Source organism: Pteronotus mesoamericanus, unplaced genomic scaffold, assembly GCF_021234165.1.
Source record: "Pteronotus mesoamericanus isolate MK-2021 breed Mesoamerican mustached bat unplaced genomic scaffold, CSHL_Meso_final contig_78, whole genome shotgun sequence".
NCBI classification, from domain to species: Eukaryota; Metazoa; Chordata; class Mammalia; order Chiroptera; family Mormoopidae; genus Pteronotus; species Pteronotus mesoamericanus.
Window position 1 is genome coordinate 30,776,512 of NW_026555258.1, and position 13,055 is coordinate 30,789,566.

The following is a 13,055-nucleotide window of genomic DNA, read 5'->3' on the forward strand; positions in this document are numbered from 1 at the left end:
GAGAACAACTAGCCCAATGGTTTTCAAAGTGTGGTACCTTGTCCAGCAGCCACAGCAGCAGCATCACCCAGACCTACTGAGTCAGAAATGCTGGGAAAAGGGCCCAGTAATGTGTTTTAACAAACTTTCCAGATCATTTTGGTACATATGAGAATCTCTGATCCAGCCCAGTGAATATTTATCAATAGTAGGTTAATGGGGACTCTGTAAAAGGAAGATCCAGGGCCAATTAAGTTTGGGAATTACATGTCCTCCACCGCTTTGGGAAACACTGGCATATTAAAGGCTCTGAGAAGGTCTCCAGTAAAGAGCTTTGTTTACTTTTGATTAATCCAGTGCTGTCTCAGTTGGATTTTTCCATTTGCCTACTAACATTTCCATTAACAGTCTCAGGGAAATGCTGATTTAAGTCATTTTTCAAATTGAGAAATTGCAGCCTAGAGGTACGGGGATTGCCCGAACTCACAGAGAGACGGTGTGGCAGGGCTGGAAAAGGCCCTTGCAGGAGGCCTCACCCCAAAACTGGCTCTGTGGGCTCTAGACATCCCCCATCCTCTTTTCCGCCTTCACATCTATGTGTTTCTCCAGAGCCCTGCAGAATGGAGCTGGTTAATAGGACAGAGGCCTCTGAGTTCGTTCTGGAAGGATTCTCTGGCTACCCAGCCCTAGCGCGCCTGCTCTTCCCTCTGTGCTTGGCCATGTACCTGGTGACTCTGCTGGGGAACACAGCCATCATCGCGGTGAGCGTGTTGGACCCCCGCCTGCACACGCCAATGTACTTCTTCTTGGGCAATCTCTCCATCCTGGACATCTGCTACACGTCCACCTTTGTGCCTCTGATGCTGGTCCACCTCCTGTCAGCCTGGAGAACCATCTCTTTTATTGGCTGTGCAATCCAGATGTGCCTGAGCCTGGCCACAGGCTCCACAGAATGTCTGCTGCTCGCCATCATGGCCTACGACCGCTACCTGGCCATTTGCCGGCCTCTCAGGTACCCGGTGCTCATGAGCCACCGGCTGTGCTTGTTGCTGGCAGGAGCCGCCTGGGTCCTCTGTCTCTTCAAGTCAGTGACTGAGACAGTCATCGCCATGAGGCTGCCCTTCTGTGGCCACCACGTGGTCAGTCACTTCACCTGTGAGATCCTGGCAGTGCTGAAGCTGGCATGCGGTGACACATCCATCAGTGAGGACTTCCTGCTGGTGGGCGCCATCTTGCTGCTGCCTGTGCCCCTGACGTTCATCTGCCTGTCTTACACGCTTATCCTGGCCACCATCCTGAGGGTGCCCTCGGCTGCCGCGCGCCGCAAGGCCTTCTCCACCTGCTCGGCACACCTGGCGGTGGTGCTGCTTTTCTATGGCACTATCATCTTCATGTACATGACACCCAAGAGCAAGGAGGCCCGCGTCTCTGATGAGGTCTTCACAGTCCTCTACGCCGTGGTCACACCCATGCTGAACCCTGTCATCTACAGCCTGAGGAACAAGGAGGTGAAGGAGGCTGCTAGGAAGGTGTGGGGCAGGAGAAGGGCCTCCAAGTGAGTCCTGCAAGTTATGTGCTGGGTGGGCACTGCTTTTGGGGAAGAACCAAGAAGAGCACAGCCTCTCACAGCATCTCCACTCCCTGCCTCCCTCGGGCCTCAGAGACACCGTCTGTATGGTGGGAGCGCGGGTCTTGGCCTCCACGCCGGGAAGCACAGCCCTCCCTTGAGTCCTCAGTTCCTCTCCAGCGCTCTTTCTGCTCCTGTTGGTCAGAAAAGAGGCACAGAGAAGAGAAGTGCCCTGCTGCCCGCACCTCAACCCTCTCAACCGAGCCAGAGTGAAGGCTGCCAGCCAAAACGTTCTGCGGGCCTTTCAGGCCACTACAGGAGATCGGACTTCATCCTGTGGGCACTGGGGGTTTTGAATCACATTTACTTTTAGAAAGGCCACTGATTGTATATCATTCTTCACCCATAAAATTGGCACAGAAATTTTTAAATGTCTATTGTTAATGAAGGTGCTTTGACGTAGGTAATGTCATATACTACTGGTGAGAATATGAATAAATTAATATGAACTTCCTGCAAAGTAAGTTGGAATATGAATCAAGAGACTTAAGAACTTCCAGAACTTGGGCCCAACACCTTCTAAGCCTAAGAAGATAATTAGAGGCACAAAGATTTATGCGCAAGGATATTAATCATGGCATTATTTACAGCAACAAAAAATTGTAAGAATTTCAATGTCCAACCATGAAAGAATGTTTAAATAAATCCTGGTGGAGTCCAATGATAGAATGTAATGAAGCCATTAAAAATCTTATTTTTTGAAGGATATTTAATGATAGGAAATGTTCACAGTGTTAATTGCAAGAGGGTGCTGTTCTAAGAGCAGTGAGAAAATAAGTGGCCATGTGGTTTGTCTTTCTCTGGCTGGTTTATTTCAATTAGCACAATACTCTCCAGATCCATCCACGCTGTCACAAAAGGTAAGATTTTTTTCTTTTTTATGGCTGACTAGTATTCTATTACGTAAATGTACCACAGCTGTTTTTTACCCACTCGTCCACTGATGGGCACTTAGGTTATTTCCAAACCCTGGCTATTGTAAATTATGCTGCTATGAACATAATGATGCATATATTCTTTCAAATTAGTGTTTTGGGTTTGTTTGGATATATTCTCAGAAGTGGAATTACTGGGTCATAAGGCAGTTCCATTTTTAATTTTTTGAGGAAACTCCATATTGTTTTTCCATAGTGGCCGCACCAGTCTGCATTCCTACCAACAATGTGGAATCTAATGAACAAAGTAAACAAACAAAATAGAAACAGACTCATAGATACAGAAAACTGACAGCTGTCAGAGGGGAAAGGGTTGTGAGGCTTGGTGAAAAAGGTGAAGGAATTAAGCAAAAAAACCCCAAAACCAAAAAAACCCCTCGTGGACACAGACAATAGTGTGGTGATTACCAGAGGGAAGTGGGGTAGGGGAGGTAGAGGAGAGTAAAGAGGGGAGAAACCGTGATGGAAGAAGACTTGACTTGAGGTGGTAAACACACAATACAATATAAAGATAATATATTATAGAATTGCACACCTGAAACCTATATGATTTTATTAACTGTTACCCCAATGACTTCAATACAATTTTAAAAAATAAATTGAAAAAAGAAAGAAAGAAAAAGAATGGACACAATCTTGACCTGTGTTCTTGATAAAAATTCCAAAAGCCAAAAGTACAATGGAAAATTTTGCAGCAGCTGCTGCTTTATTTATGGCTCTTTTTTTAGTCCCTAAACTGTGTCAAGTTGGTTTTTTTTTTTTTTTTTTTTTTTTTTGGTAGGGAGAAAATAGAAAAGGAGAGAGAAGGGAAAAGGAAAAGGAACTATAGAAACTCATGCACCTCACTAAATTCCAGACTTAATGGTCCCTCACAAGTGCTTGGGGTCTCAAATCCTATACAATAACTTGCTTTTCTTAAACTTCCATGAATCCAGGTCCTTACAACAATCCTGGAAGGAGACAGCCCATTTACAAACCTATACACCAGGTCTAGGGGAGTCATAGTCCCCAAGCCTCAGAGCCAAGGGGCAGGACTGCAATGAGACCCAGCCTCCGGATTCCTTGTCCAGTGTCTCTGTAGCGCCAGCCCCACCCTAGCCAGGTCCTCTTGGGACGGCACAAGGAACCCGGGGTCTCCAAAGCCCCACAGCTACCAAACTTGCAAATGTGTGTATTTGCAGAGTTTGAACTTTAAATTGGGCAGGGACTGCAAAGTCCCTGAAGGCAGGAGCAGACAAGTTGTCTATGCAGCAGGGTGCCAGGAGGCTGGTCCTCCTGGGCACAGCCCTGGCCCATCCCAGTGCCGTGTGTCACTAATAATAAACTCAGTACTTCCCAGCTCTGCTCTCGGGTCAGCTCACCTGGCAGCCTTCTCCTGCTGCCAGCATGCGCTAGTGCCACTAGGCCAATAGGTAGGAGGGGAGGAGAATCCATAGCATGTTGATTATTCTCATTAAATCTTTTTTAAATATATAGAAACCAGAATTTCTGCTTGGGGAAGAGGACATCATACTAATAATGTCGGCCACCACTTATTGATTCCTTACCATGGGCCAGGCTCTGTGCTAAGAGTTTTGTATCATCTCACTGGACCCTCAAAATAACCCCACAAGGAAGTACTATTCTTATCTCCACATAACAGGTAAGGAAGGTGAGGCTGAAGAAACTGTTATCAAGCGGCAGGTCTGGGGCGTGGGCCCTGGTCAGTCTGACTGCAAAGCCCACAATCACATGCTCTGCTAGACAGCAAGGAGGGAACGAAGCAGGAATCCCAGATCCATGCATGTCAGGGAAGTTGGAACGGAAGCTTTCATCTTGTTGGGTCACTCAGCTTCCTTTTAAAATAATGTGTGAAGCCTAAAATAAGCATTAAATGGTTTATATTAGATTTATCAGCCTATGAAATTGATATGATAGGTACCTTGTAAAGTAATCCTGGGTCTGTTAGACTTCAGGGTTAGAAATTGCTAGAAGGATGAGAGAAAATGTTTTGGAAGCTATAGAGTACCAGAGACCACCGAATAGAATGGTCCCATTTCACAAAAGGAGAAATTTGGCCAAGGTCATAGAGCAGAATGAGAAGAAAGGCAAGAATCAACCCCAGTTCTCTGACTCCCAGTCTCAGTTCATGACATCACCCTGCCTCTCAGAAGGTATAAAACTGGGGAGCGAAATTAGACAGTTATCCTCAGATCCTCCTGTCTCCCTCTGTGAACCCTGGACATGACCGAGTGTGAGACGTTGGCAGATAGATGCAGTGGTTTTCTGGGAGTTTTGTGAAAGCTATCACATCCACATACTCAGCAATATTTCTGGTTCTCCTCCTTCTGGAAACGTAGTGGGCTTACTCAGGCAGGGTTGTGTGTGGAACATGTCGCTTCTGGCTCAGAGCATTTAACCGCTGGTGTGAGGTGCTCTCGTGTGTTCTTCGCAAGCTGTAACAACTGGGGATGTCCCAGATGGTGGAGCCAGGGTCTCTGAGGAGGACCACATGGAGCGGAGCCTCCTGAAAACCTACAATGGAGATGTAGCATGAGAAAGCATGTAGCATGAGAAAGAAAGATGTAGCGTGGTATGTCACGGTAAGTCACTAAAATTATGAGGTTGTATGTTACTGCAGCAAAGCCCAGCCCATCTTAACAGAATCACCAAGGAAACAGCAGCTGCATCCTGGTGTCTCATTCTGTGCTCATGTTGCAGAGTCAAAGCTGTCAGGAACCTGGCAGCATGATGTTCTCTGGACACCGACTTACTTCTTTGGGACCATTAGCCTGTGGCCCCATGGGCTAGTTCTAATTTCCATGTGTGTTATGATCAGACAAATTGTGAGGAAACCCACTGTTCTCCTGATTTCACTCTTCAGAAAGAGCAGCTGTGACTATAGGTAGGAGAGTGGCACCCCCGAAGTTCTTCTGCCAGCAGGCTCAAGGGCTCATCATTCTGCTGGTGAGTATGTATTAGGAGGGGGGAGGTGGTCTCAAGGTAAGACACCTGGGATCAGGATTTTTGGCAGAACAGCGGATCTCAAATGGCGATCACCCACACCTCCTGAGCGGCAGTGATGAACGCCTGTGTTAGTGGCACCCTGTCGTGCACATCAGCCGTCTGGATGGTAAACGCTGTGGAGGCATCCGAGAAGGCTGCACAGAGGGGGTGTGTGTGAGCTGAGCCTTAAAGGATAAGTGGAGGAGAAAGGCCACTCCAGCCTGAAGAGAGAGTACGAGAAGGGTGAGACAGGATTGTGCGGGGTTCGTCCATTGATGAGGGTGTCTGCGGAGGCCAGAACAGGTACTGCAAGAAGGGACGTGGTAGAGGGAGGTGAGGCAGGAGGGCAGGTCAGAGCCTGATCACAAAAGCTCCCAAATGCCTCCTCCATTCCCACTTGGCCTTTCTGTTAGAGACAAAGGTGAGGAAGAGAGATACAGGGTCACATTGCACCTGCTTGAAAACACCTCCACATCCACGCTCAGGGTCCTAATTCGAGGTTCACATAAGTTTTTTTGTAGCGACACACTCAGTGAAAACCAAGTCCTTATCTTTGAATCTGAAATACCGTGGGCACAATCCAAACCACATGAAGTGATAATCTAAGCAAAAAAATATGCTTTCTTTTAACTTCTCTCCAGATTTCAAATTTTAGTTTGTCTTTATATCTCAGACTAGAAAAGAACCTCAGATTTCTAAAGCCCAGAAAGAGGAAGGGATGTGTCCAAGGTCACCGAGAGAGAAGGAGACACAGAGAGAGAACAAGTGTGAACTCTGTTAGTACAGAAGTCTGTCTTTCCTTTATCCCCAGCACCTCGCACTGGGCGTAGGGCATAGTAGGTGCTCAACAAATATCTGTTGAATGAGTGAACAAATGAGCCACCACACTCAGGCAATTCTTTTATCTTTTCACCAAATCTTAGCAAGAGAAACCCTACCTTTAAATGTTTACATGGACAAGATTTAAGGTCAGTTGCTGACGTAGATTAATCACCTGCCCCTATGATCCAGAAACCTCCTCAACGGTCTCCCCGATTCGGGCTAGAGGAGGGGAAACAACTGCAGGCTCTGGGGAGAGAGACGGTCATGACTCACCCTGGAGCTCTTGCTCCAGGGGTGTCAAGCACAGCCAAGCAGGTGCCTTGTGGCTGAGACAAAGCCTTTGATCGGGAGCCTTGGTAATAAAAACTTAGTGCCAGCGGCACACCAGCACCTTCGCATGTATGTTTCATCTAAGCTACACAGCATCCCCATTTTTCAAAAGGAAACTGAGTCTCAGGGAGGTTGAGTGACTTGGTCAATATCACACAGCTAGTTAGTGCTGAGGCTGGATGCGAAGCTAGGTTTTTTGAATGGTGCATTGATTACCTGTAGGACGTCCTGAAAGGAAGGAGGCAGAGCCCTGCTCTCAAGTGTAGGAGAGGAGACAAGTACAGCACACACCACACAAGAAAACAGGGGGATGGCCAAGGGCTAAGGAAACATCAGAAGGGGGCGGGGAACTGCAGGGGGCAGGAGGGAGAAGAAAGGAGAGGTTGGGCGGGGCTCTGAGGAAGGAGAGGGAATGCTCCCCACCCCTAGAAGAAGGGAGGGAGGACATGCCTACAAAAGGGAAATTCTTAGGCAAAGATCTAGTACTGGGAAAAGACAAGGTTTATTCAGGAGGGGGTGGGCCCTTCCATCCCTTCAAATGATAGATGCAGTTAAGGAGGAAGAATGAGGGGGGAAACCCGTCCCTGAAGGATAGACAGGACTCCTGATGCTGTGTCACAGGACTGGCCTCAGAGTCAGCCCAAGGGCGAAGGGGCTGCGGGGAGGGGTGGTTATGTCTTCTGAATGATAAAAGTCACACTCAGCCCCTACTTCTCCTTTAGACCAGAGGTCACCTGGGCCATAAGACAGCTTTCCTGTCTAACAAGATGCTGTGCCTTGGGGACAGTTCAGCTTCCTCCTGCGAATACCTGACACTGGCCTTTCCCAAGGAGGCAGTGAGGCCGGCTCAGAACAGCAATGAAAGCCGCCGGAGAGAAAACTGCAGCCTCTCCCGGCCCCTCCCTGTGTAAAGTTAGTCAATGACTGACAGCACCTCTGCCAGGTTAGGGCCTGGTCTTCCCTCCTTGTGCGACATCAGTACCAATATCATTTATCCTAAAAATCAATACGGAGGTTAAGAAGGAGTCACTTGACTTTCATGACTAGGATTAAATCTTGTAACCAGCAGCTCTACTGGGATATGTATGTTCTTTTAAAAATCAATGGATGGTCTATGATTCCTTAAGGAGCGGTGACCAGAAATCCAGCTTATACATCCTGCGGAGTGGAAATGTTCAACCTTTATGGCCCAAAGGAACACTAGGCGAGCACCATCCATCCCTCTCCTGCCTTGCAGAGCTCATCTCACCCAAGCCAGGGAAGAGGGGGGCCCTGGGGGAGGGTGTGGCATCTTTCTGTCCACTTATTTGTCTTACTGCTGTAACCCCCACACCTAAACTGTACCTAGGGCAGAACAGGCATTCAAAAAATATGCAGCAATGAATGACTCTGAGATGGACATAATTCAGCCATTGGAGTCATAACCTGGAAAAGATGGTTCCTTTCAACAATCAAGAACTCTAAATTTCAAGGGAGTGTGCCAACCATGAACCTACTTTATTGTCTCCTGGGCGCCCCCAGAGGTAACAGCAAAGAACCTAAAGAACTAAAATGTGCCTCATCTGCCCTAAGTTATGTCAGAACTGCAGAGCCGAGAGGGCCAGCTTGCAGGCCGTAAGTCTCAGTCTCTCCTGACACGGATGACGGGACTAAATTCCAGAGCTGGGGCAGCCCGGCCTCAGGGCACACGTTCAGGCGGCTTGGCTCCCAGGCCAGCGGAGCTCTCTCCACCCCCTGTATGGTCCAGAGGGGAAAGGAGGGAGCATGAGCTGGGTGGGGCCAACCAGTCGGCTGTGACAGAGTATGTCCTGCTGGGGCTACAAGGCCACTATAACCTAGAGATGGTCCTGTTTGTGCTTTGCCTGGGCATCTACTCCGTGAATATGCTGGGCAACGGCCTCCTTCTAGGGCTGAACATGCTGGACCCCCGCCTGCAGAGCCCCATGTACTTCTTTCTCAGCAACCTCTCTCTCATGGACATCTGCGGCACGTCCTCCTTCGTGCCTCTCATGCTCGTCAACTTCCTGAAAGCCCAAAGGGTCATCTCCTTCCCTGGCTGTGCCCTGCAGATGTACCTGACCCTGGCGCTAGGCTCCACAGAGTGTCTGCTCTTGCTGGCAATGGCTTATGACCGTTACGTGGCTATCTGCCAGCCGCTTAGGTACCCAGAGCTCATGAGTGGGCAGGTGTGCATGCAGATGGCAGTGCTGAGCTGGGGGACAGGCTTTGCCAACGCACTGCTGCATTCCATTGTCACCTGGAGCCTCCCCTTCTGCGGCCACAATGTCATTAACCACTTCTTCTGTGAGATCTTGGCGGTGCTGAAACTAGCCTGTGGGGACACCTCTCTCAATGCGCTGCTTTTAATCGTGGCCACAGCGGTCCTGTCGCTGGCCCCGTTCCTGCTCATCTGTCTGTCCTACATCTTCATCCTTGCTGCCATCTTCAGGGTGCCCTCTGCTGCCGGCCGGCGCAAAGCCTTCTCCACCTGCTCTGCCCACCTCACAGTAGTAGTGGTTTTCTACGGGACTATCGCCTTCATGTACTTCAAGCCCAAGGCCAAGGACCCTGACTTGGATAAGATTATGGCATTGTTCTATGGGCTTGTGACCCCCTCGCTGAACCCCGTCATCTACAGCCTGAGAAATGCAGAGGTAAAAGCTGCCACCATAGCTCTGTTCGGCGGGGATCTGCTCTCCAGGAAAATGTCCTGCTTTTCCTGCTGCTCTCTAACTGTATCCGGCAGGATAGGCTAGTTTACAGTGTGGTAGTAACTCCAAAATGTCAGTGGCTTAAAACCACAAAGGTTTACTTCTCACCATTGCTACAGGCCCGTCACAGGCTGGCTGGGGGGTCTGCTCCATATCATTGTCCTCGCCCCTCTGGGACTTAGGATAATAGAGCAACTACTGGAACACTGCTGGTCACCATGACAAAAGGAAGAGAGAAGATGACAAGACCTGCACTGACTCTCCAAGCTTCCACTTAGGAGTGGCAGGTTACTTCTACTTACATTTTATTGGCCAATAGGAGGCATATGGCCACAGCGAACGTGGGGGAGGGGAGCAGAGAGTCACACCTACCATGTGCCTAGAAGGAGGGGGAGGACTGAGAAAGTTGTAAATATAACCTAATGATTGTCACACCATCCTACAGAGAGTTGCCTTCCTTTTCTCTGACCATCCATCCTTCCCTGGCTGATGCCAGGTTAATCATCCTGGGAAAGTTCTCATTAGCTCACTTGTGGTGGCTTTGCCCTGGTTCAAACTAGGCGGAACTGTGCCGCTCAGAATGTCCTTCCCCATTTGGCTCTGGGTTAGGGTGGACCACAAGAAAAATCTGCATGAGATTCAGAAAGCAAAACTGAAGCAGCAGCAGACGCCACAGGAGCGCTCACACGCTGTCCCTCTCCTACCCGCCAAGTCCCACCAGGTCCCCTCCTTCAACTGTTCTGCGTCTTGTGCCAAGTGCAGCCCCTTGGCAAAGGGTGCCAGCTTCTCGTGCAGGTCACCAGCGTCACTGAGACTGAAGGCAGTGAGAGCCAGACACGGGCTCCAGCTCGCCCTCCTGGGTGCCAGTGTGTCCTTACCCTGCCCCACCTCATCCTACCGGCCCAGGTACTCACAGCGACCGCAGGTCCAGCACTAGCTGCAGAGGTAACAGCTTTGCATAAACTTCTCTAACTGCTCCCACAATTGCACAGGTCCCTTCGATGGGGGTCTCAAATGTCGGGAAAATTTTAGTTTTAGGTAATAGCTAATAAGCTTAGTGATCAAGGAAGGTAAAAAGCCATTGTTTCAGGGACTGAAGGTATGACCCACGCTGACTCCAGGAGACTGTAAGCAGGTTCATAAGCAGTTGTGCCTCAGAAGGACTGCCAGCCATCAAGGTGGTAGCTGAGCCATTGTACTAAAGGCCATGGCGCAGGACACAGATGAGAGAATGGTGCAGCTCTTATCTGATTAACTTTCCCCTGCGTTCCAGACCCCTTACCTACACTTTTCTTCTCCTTATAAATAGGGTCGGTTTCAAATGGAATTGAAGAGGGTCTGTTAGCGTACCACCCTGCTGTCATCTCAGATCACCAACCATCTGAATAGAGCGCCCATAAAGAGTCAATCCCTGTCTCCGCTTATTGGGTCTGGTAGGTGACAGATAGCACGAATGCCGGCTTTTCCGTTTCGCCTTCTCCATAACAAATCCCTGTATCACTCAGAGTCAAACCCCGATTCATCATTCTTCTCATCAAGAAGCCCCGATGGCTCCCCATTACCACAGCGGTGAGTCCAAATCCTCCAGCTGCGTCCTCGGGCCCTCCAGGACCCAGACCACCCCCTACCACCACCGCGTCTGCAGCCTGATGTTCCTCTAACCCCTTCCCCTGGCCGCCCCTCACTACGTCATATGCACCGCCCACACTGCCATCTCCTGTTCTCTGGTAAGACCAGGACCGTCTCATTCACATACCCTTTCCTGGTGCACTTTGAAAGTGCTCTCTTTCCTTTTGATCCTATAGCACTTTGTTGGAAGCTTTTGCTCGGTGCCTGCCCTGTTCTGCTTTGTATTCATGGTATTTTACCCACTGTGAGCTCTCTGAGGGCAAGATTCAGCCAGATCCGGCTTGTCTCTGTAGCTCGCACAGAGCTTTCCCTATAAAAGATTTAGCGAACTGAATCGTCACTCAGAAGCCCTCACAATGCTGCCATCTGAGGACTGAGCCTTGTGCTGCTGAGCCTTGTGTAGAGAGACACAAGCCAAGGAGACATAGCATCTTTGGCCAAAGCCCTCAGTTCCCAGGAGGCTGCAGTTGTTAGCCTCTTGGGCTCCCCACCTATGGAGACAAGTCAGGAGATAACTATTTGGGGACCAGGAGACCAGGGCTCCAGACCAGGTTCAGCTGCTCCGCCCAGCATGGTCATCTTGCTGGTCCTTCCTCACAGGAACCCCATAGGCACCTCAAACTCAAACTATTCAAAACTGAACTCAGCATTCTGCCCCTCAAAGTTGTGTCACCAGCTCAGGGAAAGGCACCATCACCCACAAGTCACCACACCAAAAACATGGAAGTCATAGACTTTCTCTCATCCCTCACTGCTCCATACATCCAATCAGTCACGAAGTCCTATAGAGTCCATCTCATAACAGCTCTTAAAACAGTCCACCCCTGTCATGGCTGGTGTGGCTCAGTGGACTGAGCATCAGCTTGTGAACCAGGGGGTTGCTGGTTTGATCCCCAGTCAGGACAAATGCCTTGCTTGCAGGCCAGGTCCCCAGATACAGGCGTAGGAGAGGCAACCGCACATCGCTGTTTCTCTCCCTCTCTTTCTCTCTCTCTGCCCCTCTCTCTAAAAATAAATATATAAAATCAAAAAACAAAACAAGAAAAACCACAAATAAACAAAACCAGTCCACTCCTTCCCGTGGATACTACCGTAAACCTTCCCCATCCATCTCTCAAATATTGCAACACTGGTGTCGCTGCAAACTCTCCAAAACCCATCTTTGCACTAGCCGTCGACACCCCAATCCATAAAGACAAGACACCCGTCTGTTCATGCTACTCCTCTGCTTAAATCTCTCCAGTGGCTCCTTTCCCACGGGCTAAAAACCAGACCCCACCTATCCATCCAGCCTCACTACCGGCTGCTTGCCTGCAGCCCTGCTCCACCCACACACTCCCGCAGCCCCGCACACAGAATCACTCCCAGTCCCCCGTAACCGTCTGTCTTTCCTTCCTCTCTGTCTCCCTCTTGCAGTTCCCTCTCATGTCCAAATACTTTTTTTTTTTTTTTTTTTTGAGAGAGAGAGAGTAAAGTTTTTATTCACTCTCCAAGAAAGGAGGGGGGCATGGTGTGGAGAGATATGCCAGCACTGAGGGGTAGGAGCTCTGAGCTTTTATTGGATTATAATTGGATTAAAAGAGGGTGGGGCCTCGGTTGCTGCTGTGTGGCCCCTGGGCTGTTGGGGGTGTTGCAACACGAGGCTGCAGTTTGTTCCAATGTTATCTTCTGCCTGCGGCTGTAGGGAGCGGTTAGTCCTGTTCTGTTCTTGCTTTCTAGTAATTCCCAGTCAAGTTGTTCCAGGGAAAGAAAACAAGTTTTCTTCTATCAGTTGCTGGCTGTGAAGGTGGGCTGTGAGGAGGAGGCTGTCCGCAGAGTCCAGAAATGCAGAGAAGGATTAGAATCCTCTCTCCAAACCTCACAGAGACAGGGTTAGGGGGTTGGCCTGGGTCAAGCTTCTGCTGCCCACTGCTCCCCTATTCGCAAGTCTCAGGAGGCTGGAGGCCAGGGAGAAATAGAGAACGTCCCCATATGAGCCACCAAAATGTTAGTGTGGTCGGTGACGCGGGCTATGAAAGAATTCACAAAGAGAAGAAA

The 13,055-nt window shown here is 49.4% G+C and overlaps 2 protein-coding genes across 2 annotated transcripts; both read left to right on the top strand.

Annotated features, from left to right (window-relative positions):
- Nucleotides 1-599: 599 nt before the first annotated feature.
- LOC129079699 (olfactory receptor 13J1) lies at nucleotides 600-1,538 on the top strand. The gene has a single exon (XM_054584992.1). It carries the CDS (start codon nucleotides 600-602, stop codon nucleotides 1,536-1,538), a length of 939 nt encoding a protein of 312 aa, XP_054440967.1.
- A 6,714-nt stretch (nucleotides 1,539-8,252) lies between these two features.
- On the top strand, nucleotides 8,253-9,434 carry LOC129079132 (olfactory receptor 13C7-like). Its single transcript, XM_054584091.1, has one exon. The coding sequence runs from the start codon at nucleotides 8,253-8,255 to the stop codon at nucleotides 9,432-9,434; it is 1,182 nt and encodes a 393-aa protein (XP_054440066.1).
- The last annotated feature ends 3,621 nt before the right edge of the window (nucleotides 9,435-13,055 follow it).

Coding starts and splice junctions, on each gene's coding strand:
- LOC129079699 (XM_054584992.1), top strand. CDS start 600: ATGGAGCTGGTTAATAGGACAGAGGCCTCTGAGTTCGTTCTGGAAGGA.
- LOC129079132 (XM_054584091.1), top strand. CDS start 8,253: ATGTCAGAACTGCAGAGCCGAGAGGGCCAGCTTGCAGGCCGTAAGTCT.